Source organism: Bos indicus x Bos taurus, chromosome 4 (assembly GCF_003369695.1).
Source record: "Bos indicus x Bos taurus breed Angus x Brahman F1 hybrid chromosome 4, Bos_hybrid_MaternalHap_v2.0, whole genome shotgun sequence".
NCBI classification, from domain to species: Eukaryota; Metazoa; Chordata; class Mammalia; order Artiodactyla; family Bovidae; genus Bos; species Bos indicus x Bos taurus.
In genome coordinates this window covers 114335149-114356704 of record NC_040079.1, presented here as the reverse complement: position 1 = coordinate 114356704, position 21556 = coordinate 114335149, and the positions used below count along the sequence as shown (strand labels likewise).

General features: G+C 47.2%; 1 protein-coding gene across 3 annotated transcripts in view; it reads left to right on the top strand.

Moving 5' to 3' along the window:
* The window catches only part of DDC (dopa decarboxylase), a 104727-nt gene that overhangs the window by 39816 nt on the left and 43355 nt on the right, over positions 1 to 21556 (top strand). For all 3 annotated transcript variants that reach the window (XM_027540257.1, XM_027540258.1, XM_027540256.1), the window contains 3 exons: positions 2303 to 2446; positions 12882 to 12948; positions 19926 to 20020. In XM_027540257.1, the coding sequence (XP_027396058.1) occupies positions 2303 to 2446; positions 12882 to 12948; positions 19926 to 20020 (306 nt within the window). The remainder of the gene's footprint in view (positions 1 to 2302; positions 2447 to 12881; positions 12949 to 19925; positions 20021 to 21556) is intronic.

Here is a 21556-nt window from a genome sequence, read left to right as displayed (position 1 = left end):
AAGGTTAAAAGCCAAAGCAAAGCGCAATTGTGTGAGAGAGAACAGAAGGAAAGAGCCTTGAGCAGCAGCTCCACGAGTGAACCGGGAGTCAAGAGGGCACCCAAAAAATGGTACCACCAGAGGTTTTGGTTCCACAAGGAATAGCTGATTTAGCTTTGCCCACATAGTACTTTTAAAATCTTTTTATTGTGGCAAAAGTCACATAACATAAAACGTGCTATTTTAACCATATTTAACTGTGCAGTTCAGGCTTCCCTAGTGGCTCAGATGGTAAAGAATCTGCATGCGATGTGGGACATCCAGGTTCTGTTCCTGGGTCAGGAAGATCCCTGGAGGAGGGAATGGCTACCCATTCCAGTGCTCTTGCCTGGAGAATTCCATGGACAGCGGAGCCTGGTGGGCTACAGCCCATAAGGTCACAAAGAGTTGGACTCAACGAGCGACTAACACACGCTATACAGTTCAGTGGCACTAAGGACATTCACACTGTCATGCAACTCTCGCTGTCGTCCGTCTCCCAGATTTTTCGCCTTCCTAAACTGCAACTCTGACCCATTAAACACTAAGTCCCCATTATACCTTCCCTCCATACCCCTGGAGGAGGGGGAGCCCCTGGCATCTACATACTTGCTGACTCTATGAAATTGACTTCTAGGTACCTCATGCAAGTGGGATCAAACAGTTTTTGCCTGCTCAGACTGTACTTTGGAGCGTGTTTAAGGGTGACTTAGTGCACACCCTATAAATAGACTGTACCTTCTCTTCCCCTGCGCTGTGCAGTATGTTCTCATCAGTCATCTATTTTATATGTAGTCATGCGTATACTTCAATCCCAATCTTCCACTTTATCCTACCCCCCTTTCCCCCCTTGATGTCCGAAAGTTTGTTCTCTGTATCACTGATGTAATATTTTTAATGAATTTGTTAAGCCAGGCACTTCAACTGTGACAGCTTTGTTCTAGGGAATAAACATATGTAGCCTGAAATCAAATATAATATGCATACTTTGATGCATTGTTGGGAGGATTGTCTCTGTGTGTACTCTAACTCCTGGCACTAGAGCTGCCCACAGAGGAAGAAAATTATTCACTTCTATTTATTTCTCCCTTGTTTCCCAGACAGACATGAGAAAACTTTTAAAAATGCATGTGTAGGTCTCTATGTATCTATGTTGAGATAAGTTGCTATGAATGTTAGGTGGTAGCCTTTCCCAGCAGGGTTTTCATGAGGGAATTTCACCCAAGAGAAGTGATCCATGGTGGTCTCTAGATTCTCACAAGGATGCTGTGTGGCTAGTACTATCCTAGATGACAGGAGTCAGGTGGGTTCATTACATCGAGTGGACAGCCATGGGCTCTAGGGCTCAATTCTGTGGCTTTGGGTTCAGGTTTCCAAGGAGCAGGGTCTGATGCGGGGCTTTAGGGGTTCACCATTTATTGAGGGATGCTCTTTGGGGAAGATTGTAGGAGTTAGGGAAGCCACATACACAGGGAAGGAATGAGCAAGGATGTGCCCTCTGGGAGAGTCACCTCCCATCAGCTCCTCCTGAGTGGAATCTACATTTCAGGTGAGCATTAGCCCCCAGGAGCATGGGGTCAAGGTGCTGGTTGTAAATACATAACTCTATCACCTTGCTCCTCATCTGAGGGCAAAGAGGACGCACAAACCACAAGGAGAGCTACTTTTGAGCATCGTCATATATTTTGCGTGCAATTTTAGAGCCTCAGATGATAAGAGTGGGACTAGGAGCTTACTAAGAACACTTATAAAGTAATATCATCATCAGGTGATGTTACCAGGTGTCATTTTCCCAGCTGTGCTTCCAAATGAGCATCCACTGCTTCTGTTGAATTCAAACCAGTGGGCTGAAAAGCCCTCAATACAGCTCCGTATAAGACTGCCCTGATGGCTCAGCAGGTAAAGAATCTGCCTGCAATGCAGGAGACACAGGAGATGGGGCTTCAATTCCTGGGTTGGCAAGATCCTCTGGAAGAGGAAATGGCAACCCACTCCAGTACTCTCGCCTGGGAAATCCCATGGACAGAGGAGACTGGCGGGGTACAGTCCATGGGGTCGCAAAGAGTCGAACACAACTGAGCACGATCCCACGCTCGCCTGCGAGCACAGCCCAGCACTCTGCCATCTGAGTTGGAATCATGAAACTTGGAAGTAGAGCCCTCAGGACCTGAAACAGCTCCTGGCCTGAAGGTGCAGGGAGTTGGGGGGGATTGAGGCTCTGCCTCCTGATGCTCAGGAGGCATGCAGAAGCTGCTGCAGAGTCTAACCTGGCCCTCTCTTGCAGGCACACTCCTCCGTGGAAAAAGCCGGCTTAATTGGCGGAGTGAGATTAAAAGCCATCCCTTCCGATGGCAAGTTTGCCATGCGAGCTTCCGCGCTGCAGGAGGCCCTGGAGAGAGACAAGGCAGCCGGCCTGATTCCTTTCTTCGTAAGTTCCCCGGGCCCCACAAGAGTGTCTGGGCCCTGCTGGGGCAGTGGGTCGGGCCTGTGGTGACACGATCATTTCCTGGCTGCCACGTTGGTCACGGGCCAGGCATACTCAGGTCAGCGCTCCTCTCCTTCAGTGCGGCTGGAGCAAAACGCCAATGATTTTCCCTTCCGCTTGCGTGAATCTCAGAAACACAGAGTACCCAGCCCAGGGGATACTGCTAAACCAAAAAGTCTTGCTTCTGCTTCCTGTTAAAAATGACACCATAGGGCACACCCTTGACATGGTAGATGAGTGACGGACATCGGAGTTAGCTGAGTTAAAAATAAAGTGCGCTTTCCACCTAGAGGCCTGTCCTCAGAAGATACTAAGATGCATCGCTTGTGAGAGAGGTGTTGCAAGCCAGCAGTGATTAATTTAAAATACAATTAAATAGGATATCATTAAAACATCTGACTAACCAAACATCAGCTAGTTTCGCTGTACATGGCTGGGCCTTTTCCAGTGGGGAGGAAGCAGTTGCTGTTACAACCGGAGCCTGGGAGCCACCCTGCCTGGTGTGCCACGACTTCGTCTCACGGCTGCACTGGGATGTCGGGTGGGATTGTGGCACTGGCCCCGTGGGGTCATCTGGCTACACTTTGGAGTCACCTGGGGAGCTAAGAAGAATGCCGATGCCCAGGCCCTGCTCCAGCCTCTCTGGGGACAATGGTAGATATTGGAGTCGCTTCCCAGCAGCTTCCAGATTCTGCTGTGCACCCAGGATTCCATGCTCCTAGGCACCCATCCAAATCTGGGTACTTCCGAGTTGTAGAGCAAGCTAGATTCAACAGACTCTAGGTGCCACATGTTTATAACTTCCATTACTTTTTAAGAGTTACTCTTTGAGATGAGCTTTTTTATCCAAAAATTGTTTTGATCAATTCAAATTTACCACCATTTGTTGAATAACTAACATGTAGTCTGGGGGAGGGACAGAAGGCATGATTTTATACATAATTTGATCTTGATTCAAGGATTTTCCAAGGGAATAAGGAGCATAAATAATTGTAGAAACATCAACAAATGTCAGGTTGTTGAGTCTGAAGATTTCTTTCTATATTTTGGACTATTGTTGGAAACCAGTCCCTTTATCAAGAGGTATGCTTTGCCAATGTTTTCTCCAAGTTGGAGACATGTTGTTTCATTCTTAGAAAGTATCTACCACAAAGAAGTTTTTAAGTTCATCTCATCAATTTTTTTCATGGACTATGTCAGTAACACCTAAAAACTCATCCGCAAACCCAATATGTTTCAGATTTTCTCCTGTGTTAGCTTCTAGGAGTTTTATAGTTTTGCGTTTTACCTTTATATCTATGGTTCATTTTGAACTGTTTTTTGTAGATGGTGTGAGTCTGTATCCAAATCCATTTCTTGCATGTGAATGTCTGTTCCAGCACTATTTGTTGAAAAGACTCTTCTTTTCCCATTAAACTGCCTTTGCTCCTTCGTCACAGATCAGGTGACCATATTTGTGTATGTCTATTTTTGGGTTCTCTGTTTTGATCCATTGATCTGTCTGTGTATCCTGCCCCAATACAACACTGTCCTGATTACTGTAGCTTTTGCTAAGGCTTGAAGTTGGGTAGTGTCAATCCTCTGACTTTTTTTTCTCCTTCAATACTGTGTTGTGTATTCTGCATTCTTTTGCTTCTCTCTATAAATTTTGGATGTGGTTTGTCAATAGCCATAACATAATTGGCTAGAATTTGAATGAGATTGCATTGAATTTATAGATCAAATTAGGAAGTACTGACATCTTGACAATGTTGAGTCTTCCTACCCATGTACATAGAATATTTTTCCATTTATTTTGATAAACTCTTTCATCAGAGTTTTATAGTTTTCCTCATATATATTTTGAGCTTCCCTTGTAGCTCAGTTGGTAAAGAATCAATGCAGGAGACCCAGGTTCAATTCTTGGATCAGGAAGATCTCCTGGAGAAGGAAATGGCAACCCACTCCAGTATTCTTGCCTGGAGAATCCCACGGACAGAGGAGCCTGGCAGGCTACAGTCCATGGGTTTGCAAGAGTTGGGCACGACTTCCCAAGTAAACCACCACCATATAGATCTTATACATATTTTGTTAGATTTTTATCTAAGTATTTCTCCCTCCCTCTCTCGCTTTGCCTCTCTAGTTTGGTGTTAGTGTACATAGTATTGTGTTCTTAATTTCAAACTCAAATTTTTCATTGCTGGAGTATGAGAAAGAAACTGACTTTTGTATATTATCCTTTGTTCTCTGTATTGTTGTAATTGCTTACTAGTTTCAGGAGATTTTCGGTTTGATTTTGATTTGGGAGGTGTATTTCTATATAGATAATTGTGTCATCTTCCCCTCTCAATCTGCGTATCTTTAGACCCTTTTTTGTCGGCATGGTGAAAGCAAATATCCTTGCCTCGTTTCTGTTCTTATCAGGAAAACCTCTAGTTTCTCACTATTAACTCTGATGTCAGGTTTTTAATAGATGTTCTTTATCAAGTTGAGGTAGAACATCTATCAAAACATCTGCTCTATCCTATTGGCTAGGATTTTTAAAATTTTGCTGGATTTTGTCAAATAGTTTTTGTTTATCTATTGATATGATCATGTGATTTTTTTCTTCTTTAGCCTTTTGACATGATAGATTATATTAATTGATTTTCAGTGCTGAGTCAGTCTTGCATACCTATAGTCCCACTTGGTTGTTATTTTGTATATATTATTAAATACAATTTGCTTGTGTTTTGTTGAGAATTTTCACATCTATCCATAAGAGATATTTGTCTATGGTTCTTTCTTTTAATGTTTTGTCTGATTTTGGAACTTGGGTGAGACTGGCCTCACAGAATGAGTTAGGAAACATTCTGTTTTCCTCCGTTTTCTGGAAGAGATAATAGAGAATTAGTTTTATTTGTCTCTTTTTTAAACTGAAATATAGCTGGTTTACAATATTTTGCTAGTTTCAGGTATACAGCATAGCGGTTCAGCATTTTTACAGGTTATGCACCATTGACACTTATTATCATATAATGCTATATTTCCTTGTGTGTCCCAATACTTGCTTGTCTGGTTTATCCATAGTAGTTTGCACCTCTTAATCCCCTGCCCTTACCATTTCTCCCCCCACTTCCCTCTCCCTGCTGGTAACCACGAATTTGTTTTCTGTATGTAGTTTAATTCCTTTCTTAAACGTTGGGTAGATTTTACGAGTGAACCCACCTGGGCTGGTTGCTGCCTGTTTTGGGGGGCTATTAATTTATTGATTTTATTTTTTGATAGATACAGGCCATCTTAGTCTGTTCAGGTTGCTACAATAAGCTACCACAGACCAGGTGCCTGATGAACAACAAAACTTTATTTCCCCCAGCTGTGGAGGCGGGAAGTCTGAGATCAGGGTGCCAGTGTGGGTGCTACTCAGGGTCCTCTCCTGGGTGCAGACAGCTGACTTCCGGCGTGTCCTCATATGGAGGAAGGGCTCAGGAGCTCTGTGGGGGTCCTCCCCTGGGTGCAGACAGCTGACTTCCAGTGTGTCCTCATATGGAGGAAGGGCTCAGGACTTCCGGCGTGTCCTCATATGGAGGAAGCGGCTCAGGAGCTCTGTGGGGGTCCTCTCCTGGGTGCAGACAGCTGACTTCTGGCGTGTCCTCATATGGAGGAAGGGCTCAGGAGCTCTGTGGGGGCCCTCTCCTGGGTGCAGACAGCTGACTTCCGGCGTGTCCTCATATGGAGGAAGGGCTCAGGAACTCTGTGGCGGTCCTCTCCTGGGTGCAGACAGCTGACTTCCGGCGTGTCCTCATATGGAGGAAGGACTCAGGAGCTCTGTGGGGGCCCTCTCCTGGGTGCAGACAGCTGACTTCCGGCGTGTCCTCATATGGAGGAAGGGCTCAGGACTTCCGGCGTGTCCGCATATGGAGGAAGGGCTCAGGAGCTCTGTGGGGGCCCTTTTATAGAAGCACTAATCCCATTCTCAAGGCCCTCGTCCTCACGATCCCCCAAAGGCCCCGCCTCTTAATCCCAACCATTGGATTTCAGTGGTTTTGCACAGACCTGTTGAGAGCATCGATTTTTCTTTATGTGAGTTTTTGTAAAATTATGTCTTTCAAAGAATTGATCCATTTCATTCAGATTTTCAAATTTGTGGGCGTAGAGTTATTCATAATATTATTTAAATATTATCCTTTTACCACCCAGGGAATCAGTAGTGATGGGCCTTTCATTTCTAATACTAGAAACTTGTGTCCTCTCTTTTTTCTTAGTTAACCTAGTTAGATGTTTATCAATTTTATCGATCTTTTCAAAGTACCAGCATTTGGGTTTGTTGATTCTCACTATTGATTTCCTGTTTCTAATTTCATTGATGTCTACTCTAATTTTTATTATTTATTTTCTTTTAGGCCCTTTGGATTTAATTTTCTCTTTGTTTTCTAGTCTCCTAAGGTGGAAGCTTACATTCTGGGTTGAAAATTTTCTTTCTTTTCTAGTGTACGTATTCATTTAATGCTATAGAGCTCCCCCTAAACATTATTTTCACTGCATTCCACACATTTTGGTAAGTTGTATTTTCATTGAGTTAAAAATATTTTGAAAATTTCCCTTGAGACTTTCTCTTTGCCCTATATGTTAATTAAAATCTTTACTATGTTGTCAAGCCATAAACATGATATGTCTCTCTGTTTATTTAAATCTTCTTTAATTTCTTTCATCATATAAGCCTATACTTGCTTTGCTAGATTTATACCTACATAATTCTTTTTGGAACAGTTATAAACAGCATTGTATGTTTAATCTAGGTGTCCATGTGTTTATTGCAGCTTACAGAAACACAGTTAATTTTTTATGTTGACCTTGTATCCTGTAATGCTGCTGAACTCACTTGTTAGTTCTAGGAGGGTTTTTTAAAAATGAATTTTATGGATTTTTCTGTCTAGATAACCATGTCATATGCAAACAGGTACAACTGTATTCTTCCCTTCTGACCTGTTTGCCTTTTATTTATTTTTCATGCCTTTTTGCACTGGATAGAATTTCAAGTACTATTTGTTTGGCAGTGATGAAGGTAGGCATTCTTATCTGGTTTCCAACGTTAAAGTGAAATGAATGTAGTTTTTAACCATTAAGTGTGATGTTATCTTTAGGCTTTGTAGATGTTCATTATCAAATTGAGAAAGTTTTCTCCATTCCTGAAGTTCTGAGAATTTTTATCATGAATTAGTGTTGAATTTTGTCAAATTATTTTTCATTGCTGATCGATGTGGTTGAGTGGTTTTATTAAGTCTGTTAACAAGGTGGATTACAGTGGATTTCAAATATTAAACCAGCCTTGAATTCCTGGAGTAAATCTCATTTGTTCATAATGTAATTCCTATTGCTAGATTCTAATTACTAACATTTATGGACTTTTGCTTCTATATGAATAAGTAATATTGGTTTGTAGTTTTCCCTTTTTATAGTCTTGTTTTGATGTTAGGGTAATACAGACTTCATAAAAAGACTTGAGAAGCAGTTCCTTCCTCTTCTATTTTCTGAAAGAGATTGTATAGAATTGATGCTAATTCTACTTTAAACATCTCATTTTGAAGTTAGCACTGTTCTGTATATGGGAAGAAGCAAGAGTCTGCGTTCATGGAAACCACTCCTTTGATACACACCTTAACCATCCAGGGTCAGCATCTGGCTTTTCTCCGTCCTGAATCCACTCAGGGGGCACAGTCTGGGGCAGCTGCAGTGGCCGATGGCTTGGTGGCCACAGCCTTGTTTGCTTACTGATGTGGCAGGCAGCATTCTTGTTTATACCCTCATAACCTGGTGGTGGAAATTCAGAGGCAGCACAGTGTTTCATTTTGGCTGCTACTCTATGTCTTTGTGTTGATGAAGACTTTGAAATAAGCATCATCTATGTGCTCTTCAGGGTGGCCAAGACCTCTGTTGGGGCATTTTATATGCACCATTTAAGAGCTATCTACACCTCCATCAGTTACATTTCACTATCCTTATGGTGGGCTCTCAAGCAAAAGGTGACAAGTTCACAGTCTTCAGAGCAAGGGCCAAATACTCACACTCATTGCACTTCAAAACCTATCATGATGGAATAAGTAACAATTCCATGCTAATTCACTAAGTCACTCACTTGTTTGACAAATGAACACCCATAACATACTGGGCCTGTGGGACTGAGATTGAGAAGGGCCCTCAAGCATCCTACTGGCTGGAGTGGAGATACGAAGGTAACAGTCTGCACCAGGGTGCAGTGTAATCGGCATTAGAGGTCCAGCGATTTGGAGCAGAGGGTTTCATCAGAGCTCATATTTCAACCTGTATGAAACGCCTACTTCCTTAGAGCCCTCCCTTTGCCAGCCCCGGGGATCCGTGCGTAGGCATGGTTGCTTTCCTCTTGCAATGCTCCTGGTGACAGATACACATGTCCACTGATCTTTGTGCCATTTGGTGAGGACTATGCATGCGGACAGTGCTTCCCTGATGGCTCAGATGGCAAGGAATCTGTCTGCAAGGCAGGAGACCCCTGGTTTGATCCCTGGTTCAGGAAGATCCCATGGAGAAAGGAATGGCGACCCACTCCAGTATTCATGCCTGGAGAACTGCATGGACAGAGGAGCCTGGAGGGTTACAGTCCATGGGGTCGCAAAGAGCTGGACACGGCTGAAGCAACTAACGGACACACATGCACAAGGACAAGGGGCAGAGGGATGATGAGCTCAGCAGCGGGGTGTCAGTGAAGTCTTTGCTGAGAGTTAACATATAAGCCCCCTGTCCTGGAGGACATGCTTCACGAGCCTGTCTTGTGGAAGAAAACAATATTGCAACAGCACAGAGATGGGGAGGATCACTGGAGGCATGAGGAGATGCAGCTGGCCGTTGTCTTAAAGTGAAAGTGAAGTCGCTCAGTCGTGTCCGACTCTTTGCAACCCCATGGACTGTAGCCTACCAGGCTTCTCAGTCCGTGGAATTTTCCAGGCAAGAGTACTGGAGTGGGTTGCCATTTTCTTCTCCGTTGTCTTAAAGGGGCAGCCAAGGGTCCGTGAAGCTGGAAGCAGAGGCTGCCTGGACCAGGCAAGAGTGTTGCTTGAGCTTTGACACATTTGCTGGTTCCCATTGAAACGAATGCCTGGTGGTTATCATCCTTCACATGTGTGACTCTGTGCCCAATCCTGAGATGCAGACCCTGATGCCTGGATGTCTCAGGGAGCTTGCTGACCCTGGAAGTCTAGCCAGTGCTGGAGACCTGAAAGGCACGTGAGCCTTTCCTAAGCCCACGAGCCCTGCCCACCTCCTTCATGGTTCACAAAGGGGCTACAGCCCCTTCAAAGTGTGACCTGCTGTGGAAAGTAGGGGGCACATGGGGCAGATCTGAGCTGGAAGCCCTCCAGGCACTCGCCGGTTTCTTCCTCTTGGTGGTTTGCTTTCCTGACCTGATAAGATCAGGCCCAAGGCAGAGGGCAGAGCCTAGCGGGCAGTGGTGAGATTGACAGACGAGGGAGAGGGGCAGAGTAGGGTAGCAGGACAGCCCCAGGCTCTCAGAGGTGGGGCGCCCAGCCCGCCTCCCCCTTTGCAAATGTGATTAGGTCTCTGCAGAGCAGCTGAAATCAGGTTAGCATCTCTGAGCCGAGCCCAGTAATCACAGCCCGGAGCAGAGCAGGTGCTGGGGTTAAAGCGGCTTCTGAGAATGAGGACAAGCTGACTCACAGCCCTCAAAACACGAATACATGGGCCCTGCCGTCACCAGCCTGGCACATCTTCCTGGGACCCTGGGTCCCATGCTGCCCACATGTTGTGCAGGGAGCTGCCCAGGGATGGGCTTGGTTGGAAGGGCCTCCAGCATGGCCAGTGTGCGGGGTTCTTTAACTGGCAGAACCAGAGCTAAGCATACCTGCGCTCTCTTCTTGGTCTGGTCCTGCCTGTTTATCCCCAGACCCCACGCTGAGTGTCTCACTTAAGCTAACAGTAAAGTAGGGGGTCCCAAAGACACCCAAATCAGGAGGGTCCTGATGAGTGAATATAATGTCTGCAAAGCTGAGACATGTTCTCAGCTGAGGCCACTCCCAGGACTGGGCAGTGTTTTCTTGATTTTACAAAATGCTCCACGGCAGAATGAAAATATCAATACTAACGTAAGAATCACAGAATAAAAGATGTAATATTAACCAAATCTCATCATAAGAGACAAACAGTACTAATATTTGGTGAAATTATTCTAGACTCACTGCCATATACACATTAATAGAAAATAATTTTAACAAGAGGATATTCAGGTTGCATTTTAAAAACAGATGGTATGGCATTTATTTCCATTAGGATTTTACTGAGGAACATGAGATGAAATGAAAGGAATTCCTGGATGTCAGAAGTGTCATTCCTAAGAGACTCTTAAGTTGAGAAAATAATTTGCAAGTGATATTAAGATGGTTGAATCATCCTGTGGGTTTTTTTTAAAGCTACACAAGCTTTATGACATAGACAAAGCATTTTATGGGTCTCGTTCTACCTACGAAACCAGGACCCTTAGACAAAGTGTTTTAATATTCAGTTATATTTTTGGAAGGAATTGCAAACACCAGAGGAAAATGGCTCACTGACTCAGATTCCCACTCAGTGACTCATATGGTCAGGATTGAGCAGGCTTGGAGAATGGCTGGTGCTTGGACTGGGGTGGGGAGGGGTGTGAGGGGTGGGCACAGAGGTGGGAGGAGAGGGACTAAGAAGCCATGGGAAAGGTCAAAGCTGGAGAGAGCGATGCTTTGTTATTCAGGTCAGGGAAGGCCAACAGTGTGGGAGCCTATGGCCACTGAAGAGATAGCTTGTGATACCCACAGGGAGAGGGGATGCCGTGCCATGCAGGGCCACACAGGGAAGCACCAGTGTTGATCAGGAGGTAGAGGAAGGGATGGAGAGAGGGGAACGGGTGGGCAGGAACTCCAGGTTCCAGCAGAAAGGAACAGGCGAGGCAGGCTTAATACTGACAAGCATGAGTCATTTCAGATTACTGCAATGGGCTGTGGGCACAAGAGCTGCTCTGGTTGTCTGGTTCCTGGTTCTGGGGGATCAGGCCAGGAGACTAGCAGCCTGGAGTGTGAGAGCCCCGTAGGGGATGTGGCAAGGTGTGTGGGCTCTGAGAGTGCTGGTTTGCTTAGGAAAGGGTCTAAACTCACAGACCTTAGGCTCTGGGCATATCCTGGTCCAGTGTGTTTGTGGTGTAAATGAGAAAACTAACACCCAGCAGGTGTCCACATGATGCAGAGCTGGGCCTCCAATCTGGCCTCTTTGTCCTACGTGCTTGGCTTCAACGTCTGTGTATCCATCTTGCCTTTTCATTTTCTGTCTTGCTGGTAACTGGATGTCTCAAGAAGCTTGCTGACCCTGGAGGTCTAGCCAGCTCCTGGGGACCTGAAAGGAAAGTGACCCTTTCCTAAGCAAACCAGCACTCATAGAGCCCACACACCTCGCCAACATCCCCTACGGGGCTCTCACGCTCCAGGCCACTGTTCTCCTGCCCTGATTCCCCAGAACCAGGGACCAGACAACCAGAGCAGCTCTTGTGCCCACAGCCCATTGCAGTAATCTGAAATGACTCACGCTTGTCAGTATTAAGCTGCCTCGCCTGTTCCTTTCTGCTGGAACCTGGAGTTCCTGCCCACCCGTTCCCCTCTCTCCATCCCTTCCTCTACCTCCTGATCAACACTGGTGCTTCCCTGTGTGGCCCTGCATGGCACGGCATCCCCTCTCCCTGTGGGTATCACAAGCTATCTCTTCAGTGGCCATAGGCTCCCACACTGTTGGCCTTCCCTGACCTGAATAACAAAGCATCGCTCTCTCCGGCTCAGGCGACTATGTCAGCGGAGCCATCCCAGGGCAGAGCCCCACACCTCCCTGGTCAGACCGCTTTAACGCTGAGACACATTCAGTTTTCAGATTAAACACAGGTGGTTATAGGTGAAATGCAACCAGGGAGGCCTCCAGCCTGGATCTCAAGTTTACTAGCTTTGTTTTTCTGATTCTTCCGTCTCTATTCTCGGGGCACAGATAATTGCTGGAGGCTGCATAAAGGCTACACAGACTGAATGAAATTTCAGTCTTGTCACATTGAAAGAGAAATTTCATTATTTAGACAGCACCCGCCACCATAGATCAATTAGGCTCTTTGGTTTTGAAAACATCAGATGCTTTTTGATCTGGAGGGTGTTTGGAGGGTGTTTGCATGCAGTGAATGTTTCAGCACCCAATCTGTGCCAGCAAAGTGTGAGTTGCTAGCAACATGAACAAATAAGATGCAGACCCTGGTCTCAAGAGTTTCGTGGGTTGCCAGGGCTGGGCCTGGGGGTGTGGCTGTGTGTGTGGAGGTGACAGCAGGGACTGTGATGTAGGACTGAACAAAGGACATTTGCTTCTTACCCTCCAGGTGGTGGCTACACTGGGGACCACGTCCTGCTGCTCCTTTGACAACCTCTTAGAAGTGGGGCCCATTTGTAAGTATCTGATTAAATTTTATTTGGAAAAAATTTTCCTGATATCCAAAGACTTTAGTGAGCTGCCTCTTTGGGCTCTCCTTTATAATATTAACTTAATATTATATTATACCATTATATAATAATATATTATAATATTATGATAATATATAACTGACTCATTGGAAAAGACCCTGATGCTGGGAAAGATTGAAGGCAGGAGGAGAAATGGATGACAGAGGATGAGATGGTTGGATGGCATCACCAAGTCAATGGACATGAGTTTGAGCAAGTTCCGGAGTTGGTGATGGAGTTGCAGAGAGATGGACATGACTGAGCAACTGACTGATAATATATTATGTAAATGTAATATAATTATATAGTAATACACCATATTATAATATTAACATCAGGAACTTATTGTGGGATAATCTGCCAAACACTTCTCATGTTTACAGTGGCACAAATCTTAAGCTTGAACTCCAAAAACTCAGAATTTGGGCTAACTGGACAACAGTTAACCTTAGCTGTACCAGCACAGTGTTAATAAGTAAAATACCACAGTGATATCAGATCGCGAAGGCTGTGTTGTCCCACTGAAGAGAACCAACTTTGCAGATTCTCAGAGGGTTGTGTGTAGGACGGCAGGAGAATTTCTTGTCCTTGGAGTAAGTCTTCCAGCATATTTTTTTTTTTTTTTTTTTTGCCTTCTTGGAATTCCTGAATATAGGTGAGCAAATAAAGCAATTAAGCAAATCAATTAAAAAAAAAAAAAAAACAACTAGATTCCTCGCAAGAAGTGAGCTTTGTGTGTTTACTGGGAGCCTCCCTGGAGGAAGGCATGGCAACCCACTTGAATATTCTTGCCTGGAGAATCCTGTGGACAGAGGAGCCTGGCGGGCTACAGTCCATGGGGTCACAAAGAATCGGACGCAACTGAGCGGCTAACAGTTCACTTAACTTCCCTCCTCCCTCAGTGGAGCATTGAGGTTTTCTTAGACAGAATTCAGAGAATTCAGAGGTGAGCGGGGAATAAGTGTCTTGGACCTGAGGCTCCCAGAACACAGCAGGGCTTTTTGTTGCTGGAAGGCCTCTCCTCAGGCAAGGGCCCGGCTTATGAGCATCCTCTCTGTCCTCGGGGCAGGAGAACCAGCTCCTTAGCTGCAGGCGGAGCCGCTGCCCAGGGTGGGAGGAGGCAGGTAGCAGGAGCCCCCTGGAGGGTCTAGATGTTTCCTGGCCACGCTGTGGCTTGTGCCAGGCATCCAGCCGGCTGCTGGGCCTGGCTCACTGCCCATTTGTGGAGCTCCAGGGCTTTCTCAGCTCTCCTCACCTGGGTCCACCTGTGGACCACACTCAGGGGATGCAGGAGTGACCGTCTCCCCCCCACCATGAATGATGGCTGGGTGGCGTGCGTCGAGCCGGCCGCAGTCACAGCAGCTGTGCTGCAGCCCAGCCGCCCTTGTGGCTTCAGTTCTGAGCTCTGTCCCCACCTGCAAAGTGCAGTCCGAAGAACCTGTCATTGTGAACTGATGGGATTCTGAATGACTGAGTTACCACACAGAGAGGGCGTGAGGCAGGAGGGTAGGGGGAGCCCTTGGGATTCAGGAGATGTGAGGCTGTTGGCTGGCCCACCAGGTGGCCCCGGGCGTTCCTGGCCTGTGTCCATGGGCTCTAGCTCCCTAGCCGTGACCATGGCAGATGGCTGTTCTACCGGCTGGCTGGAGTCAGAGGTGCAAGGCCGGGTTTGAGGCCAGGGAGGAGGGACAAGCTGGCTATGTCCATAGGTGTGGCTTCACGGGCTGCAAACCCTGATCCTGGGCAAGGTGCTGGGCCACTGGATCCAGATGTCAGGCTGGGAACTGGACATCCGGGCCCTGGCCAGCTGACAGCAGTCCACAGCTATCAGATTAGAGGGCTAAGAGCCCCACGGGACACAGCCCACAGGACCCTGCCCCTCAGCACTGGCTGCTGTCCTGTCCTGGGGCTCCCATGCTCCCGGGGCTGGGGGCTGTGGGAAGAGCTGGATCATTGAGGGGCTTTTGGTGCCAAACATAGAGGCTGTTCCCGGGGGGCTGAGGGATCCAATGAGCACCACTACCCTCCACTCACTGCCCAGGCTTATCCACGAGGGCAATTTGGACAATTCTATTTATTATTGGCAAGGCTCTTATGAACCATGGGTGGTGTCTTCACAGTGAATGAGCACCTTTTACCTGCTTGCCCTCCTCTGAGTGTCATTTTCTTGCTTGTCACCAAATATTTAGCATTCTTCAACTTTGGACAAGACCAGGTCAACCTGGTTCCATAGTGCAATCAGAGAAAACCATTAAAATAATTCAGATTAGTTATCTTGGCCAGTATTTGACCAAGAGGCTCATCAGAACCTGGTCTTCTCCCAACTACTGCTTTAGGAAAGATGCCTTTTTGAAAAGCAATGTTTATTATTTATGTATGTGTTTGGCTGCTCCAAGTCTTAGTTATATACATGGGCTCTTCAGTCCTCATTGAGGCATGTGGGATCTTTGGTTTCAGCATACAGACTCTTTTTTAAAATTGATTATTTCTCTATGGCTGCACTGGTTCTTCACTGCTGTGCACGGACTTTCTCCAGTTGCTGCCGGCAGGGCCTACCCTCCAGTTGCTGTGCACCTGCTTCTCCTGGCGGGGGCTTCTCCTGTTGCAGAGCACAGGCTCTCGGGGCCTTGGGCCTCAGAGCAGTGACCCACAGGCTTACTTGTTCCACAGCATATGGGATCTTCCTGGACCAGGGGTTGAACCCATGTTCCCTGCATTGGCAGGTGGATTCTTAACCACTGGATGGTCAGGGAAGTCCTGTGTGAACTCTATTTACAGCATGTGTGATCTAGTTCCCTGACCAGGGATAGTCCCCTGCATTGGGAGCGCAGAGTCTTAGGCACTGGATCACTAGGGAAGTCCCAGGAAAGACACTTTCTGTTTAGTTTCTTCTGAAACAATTTGCCAGTGAGACTGTTTCAGTTGGTCACATTGGAGTGATCAGTGGAAATTCCTGGCAGATTTTATTGAGAAAAGGGTAAGAAACAGAAAGCAGAGAGTTGAAGGCAGACAGACAGAAGGTATGAAGGTGGGAAGATGAGGCGGAGGTCCCGGGGGTGTGGGACGGGGTACAGGGCAGGCAGGATGGAATGGCTGGTGAGGACGCAGCAGACAGTTCCAGAGGTCTGCCGCTTCTATCCGTGGGGCCATGGAAGCCTTGCAAGGAAACATGCAGGCAGCGGGGGCTCGAGAGGGACAGAGGCAGCCTCCTCCTTTGTGGGCGGAGCAGAAATCTCTCTGTCCAGGCAGCCTCACCTGGGTGCTGGGTGGGCCTGGTCCTGGGGCGTGCAACTCCTGTGTTCCAGCCATGGGGTCTCCAGGACCCCTGACTCCTACAGATACCCTCAGTGCTTGAAGAGGCTGCAAGGCAAGTTGTGCTGTTGGATAATCACATATGAGACTCAGGATGTGGCCCTTGGCTCTCCCTTTCCTCATGGAGAGAGGAGAACCCCATGGGGAATCCACTCAGCAAGGGTATCCGGAAGTTCCTTCTGCAGGAGTTTATGTTTAGTCTTTTCCTTTTTCAATTGAAATATTTATTGAAATAATGATAGAGCCACATGCATCTGGTCTAATCACTTCATCACATGTAGAAAGGGATAAAGTGGGAACAGTGACAGATTTTATTTTCTTGGGCTCCAAAATCACTGTAGATGGTGACTGCAGCCATGAAATTAAAAGATGCTTGCTCCTTGGAGGCAAAGCTATGACAAACCTAGACAAACATATTAAAAAGCAGAGACATCACTTTGCCAACAAAGGTCCATCTAGCCAAAGCTGTGGTTTTACCAGTAGTCATCTATGGATGTGAGAGCTGGATCATAGAAAAGGCTGAGTGCTGAAGAATTGATGCTTTTGAACTGTGGTGTTGGAGAAGACTCTTGAGAGTCCCTTGGACTGCAAGGAGATCCAACCAGTCCATTCTGAAGGAGATCAGCCCTGGGATTTCTTTGGAGGGAAAGATGCTGAAACTCCAGTACTTTGGCCACCTCATGCAAAGAGTCAACTTGTTGGAAAAGACCCTGATGCTGGGAAAGATTGAAGGTGAGAGGAGAAGGGGATGACAGAAGATGAGATGGTTGGATGGCATCACTGACTCGATAGACACGAGTTTGAGCAAATGCCAGGAGTTGGTGATGGACAGGGAAGCCTGGAGTACTGCAGTCCATGGGATCACAAAGAATCAGACATGACTTAGCAAATGAACAACAGAGCCATGTGCAGTTATCAGAAATAATAGACAGCCTCTGTGTACTTTTCCCAGTTTGTTCTGATGGTAACATTTTGCAAAACTGCAATACATTTCACAACCAGAAAACTGACATAGTGCAATCTGGGAGGTCATCTTATTCAGATTTCCCCAATTACGTTTGTCCTTATTTGTGTGTAGGGGGTGTTTATTAAGCCTGGGACAATTTCATCATCACTGGTATAGGTTTATGTATCTGCCACTGCAGTCAAGGTGCTGAATGGTTCCGTTGCCACAAGAATCCCTTGTCGTTTATGATTTTTCACTTGTCTGCAGGAGTTTTAGGCCAAGTTCGCAGTTGGAGGGAAGCCAGTCCCCCAGAGCTGCCCTTGGTCCTGACACCAGTTCCCAGGTCAGGGCTTCCTCCCTCGGGTTTGCGGGTTTGACACTCCACACCTGGGAGCAGAGAGGAGGTGCCCGGGGCAGAGTGGGGCGTGGTCCAGCCTGGGGGCTTCTGGTCATCCTCGCCTGTGCGGTCCTCCAGTCCCACAGCAGGATGGTAGGCACAGGGTGGGACCCTCCCTGCCAGGGATGCTCACTCAGCCTGTAGTGTCAGTCAGGGTGTGTCCCTGGGGCTGTCGCACGCTGGCCGGGAGGCTGCCTACATTTCCTGGCCCCTCTGGGAGATCCAGTGAATACTTCTAGTTCCCAGTCCTCCAGGACTCAGAACTGATATGAAGTGACCCAAAGCCCCCATTGTAAACCCTGCTGTTGCACTGTCTGGGGGATGAGTCCTAGCAGACACAGCCTTCCCCTCCCCAGAGCCAAGGGCAAAGGCCAGAGCTCCTTGGGGTGAGGCTAGTTCTCTCTGCAGCCTTCTTTCTGGGGACCCCCTTCCCACCTGAGGCCCCTCTGCCTTTCCCCACTCACTGCCCACTCCAAGATCTCCTGTACTCTCTGCAGTGACACAGCCTTGGGGGCTGGCATCATTCCAGCCCCCTCCTTGGGGTCTAAGGTCAGATCTCCTCTCCTCGTCTTCCCAGGTGAGGCCCAGCTAAGGAAAGGGGCTGTGGTTTTACTGTGTGACAAGCATCTTTCTCAGGGGGTGAGGGCTGAGGGGTCCCCAGAACTCCATCCCCCTCCTCCTGCCCTCATGGCTATATTCCTTCCTGCCTTGTCTGCCTGAGCTGGGCACAGACCCTGGCATCTGTCAGACTCTACCCAGGTGCGTCTAGCAGAAAATACAGTTCTCTGACAGCAGCCTCTGTGGCCCCATGGAGAACCCAAACTCGCCCTGAGAGTTTGTGTCCATCCTGTACGCGTGTCTGAAGCTCCTTCCTCCCTCAGTAGAGCTGAGCTATAGCAGCGACAGAGGACAGCATTGCTGCAGCGGTGCTGGCCATTGCGTCCTTTCCTGATCCCATTTCTCCTAAGGCTTCGTGCCCTTTCTGGCACACAGCCACATCTGTCTCTGAGGGCACCTGGGGGCAGGCACTTTAGGCCTCACCCACTGTGACCCTCTGTGTTAATTATCATTGTCCCAGGACACATTTGATCTTAATCCAACTGAGGGCTTTCGTTCCTTCCATTCTGAAGTTCAAACTGAATCACAGCTTTGAAATGTCTCTTCCATCTTTTATCAGCAGAATTCAGAACTGCTCCTCACTCCTCATAGCATTGTGTGTGATGAACCAGCATCACGCAGGCAAAAGTGAATTGTGAATCTATTCACCTGCACAGATGCATTGGCAGGTCCTGACCGGCCCCTGCAAGGGTGCCCTGATCCAGGTCTCCTGAGGCAGCATCTGCCCCCATAAAGGAAGGAGCCCACCCCTTGATCTAGAGCCACCAGCTCTCCTGCTTGCGTATTTCACAGCCATGGGAAGCACCCAGTGCTGAGGCTGGGGAAAGTCACAGTGATCATGTTGTTCCTCACTGAGTCTGCCCTAGTGTTGTGATGGGTACAGTATGAGTGTCATCTGGTTTATCCCTCAGGGTCTGAGTGCTGCTTTATCTCCATTTGCTGAGAGCAGAGGAGCGTGCAGCATGGCAGGAAGGCCACACGGCAGCTGGGCACCTGGGGGAGGGATTTGAACCCAGATGCACATGAATTGAGGAGCACGTTCAGACAGGACTCTCTCCCAGCTCAATGCTAGAAGGTTCCTGTACTGTGAGGCCCTTCTAGCATGGCTGGAACATAAAATTCACACTCATGAAAGGAGCTGAGAAGATTCAGGAAGCATAAAATAGGTGCCTGAACTTCCTGTGGAGATGGAGCGGGGTAGAGAGACCACTGGGGACTGTGGTTGGTCCCAACCTCAAGAGATGCTTGTGGGAAGGGCTTCAGAGCCCAGAGAATTGGAAAGAAAGTTTGCAGTGAGTGAGGCGGGGAGAGCAGAGCAGAGTGCATACCTGGAGTTGATGTGGACAGTGGGATGCGAGTGGGATATGCTGGTCTCATGGAGCTCTGCTGGGCCTGAGGGTCAACTCCGAAAGTCCGGGTGCTCCCCTTGCCTCCATGCGCGTGCTGCTTACTGGTCCCTGTGCCCGGCGCTGTCGGGCCAGCAACAATGAAGGGGTGCTGCCTCAGCATCACTGCCTGTCAGGGATGCAGACATCAGACCGACAAATGCTATTGACAGACGATGTTGAAAAGGTGCCGGGATGGGACAGGTGCTTGACTCCAGCACGGGGACATCCCTCTAAGAACTCACAGGTCATTTCTGGGCTTCAGGTCACAAGGAGGGCTTGTGGCTGCACGTGGACGCCGCCTACGCAGGCAGTGCCTTCATCTGCCCTGAGTTCCGGCATCTTCTGAATGGCGTGGAGGTGAGTGTTCTCTTTAACAAGATCACTTTTATTTATTTACTTATTAAAGTTTTTATTGGAGGGTAGTTGCTTTACACTCTTGTGTTAGTTTCTGCTGTATAGCAAAGTGAATCAGTTACACATAGTCAGTGCTCTGCGACGAGCTCAATGGGCAGGAAATCAACAAGACCATTTTTAAAAGGTATATATACTGTGATCAGTGATTTGTCTTTATAAGGATGTGATACTTTTATTTTTCGCTACTGTGGTTCATTTCAGCAAGTCATTCCCATACCCATTTCTCTGATGATTAGAAGTTACACCTCCCTGTGACGGGGGTGAGAACCTTCCTGGTTCCAAAAACTGTCTTCTCAAAGAAGACACACCTGATGTTCATACTATTTCTCAGTCTGCAGATCCTGGGCAGAGCTGTCATTATAGGATAGATTTTTAGTTCATAAGATGATGGGGAAATATTTAGGAAGAAAATAAAATCTTAATGCATTTCAGATCAATGGGTAGTTTTTAAAAACCAGCCCACCATTCTATTCAATCTAGGTCAATGTCACAGTCGTGTTCTGATCATGCGACTGAGCATGATGTTCACGTTCATAGAGATGGAACGAGCAGCCATCAATGCATTTAAATGTCCTGCGCACACTCAGAATTTGGAATATATGGCCTGAAATGCCTCCTAAAACATCTGATTCTTTTGAGAAACAGCAATCAAAATGGTTGACCGATGATCTGCTTCTCCAGGGTGCAGACTTAACGCACAGAGATGATCTTAGGGACAGATCCTAATAAATTATTCCAGACCCAAGCAGGTTTTCACTGTCAGCAGCTCGCAGGGCAGGAGGTTCCTTCTTGCCAGGGACTCAGATGTACATGCAGCGAAGGGCCCAGAGCAGCAGGCTTTGTCAGTAATGATTTCATGCTCAGAGACAGGGGTTTCTGGAGACCATGGCCTCATGTGGTGCAGGAATCAAGGGTGTTGTCTTGGGATTGAACAGCTGGTTTGCATCCTGGCTTTGCGCCAAGACCAGCCTTGAGCGCTTGGGCAGGCTAGTAACCTCTCCATACCTCACAAAATGGATTTCGTAATCAAGCCTCCTTTGAGGGGTCATTATAAAAGTCAGAAGCGTTAATCATATTTAAAGGGCTGAGAAGCAGCACCCACACACAGCAAGCTGTGCACACAGTACATGTTGTTCTCATTTCTCACTACAGCCTGGAGAGACTGTCCCTCCAAGCCTCTCTCTGATCTGTTGTCTGCTGCCAATCAATTTCCTAATGACTGATTTGAATCCTCATAACGCCATAATACTAGAAAAGTAGGTATCAGTGGTATATAATACAAAATTCTCATCTTTGAAATGAGTAAGCCTTTTGTCACTGATGAATGAAGATGCATTCTGGTTTATGCCTCCATCACATCCATCCATTCATTCACTCATTCATTCAGTAATTACTTATTGATCTCTGAATGTGTGCAAGGGCTTAGATCAATCCTCGAGGGTACATGGAGGCCTCTGGAAATCTTGGGAAGGGGTGAAA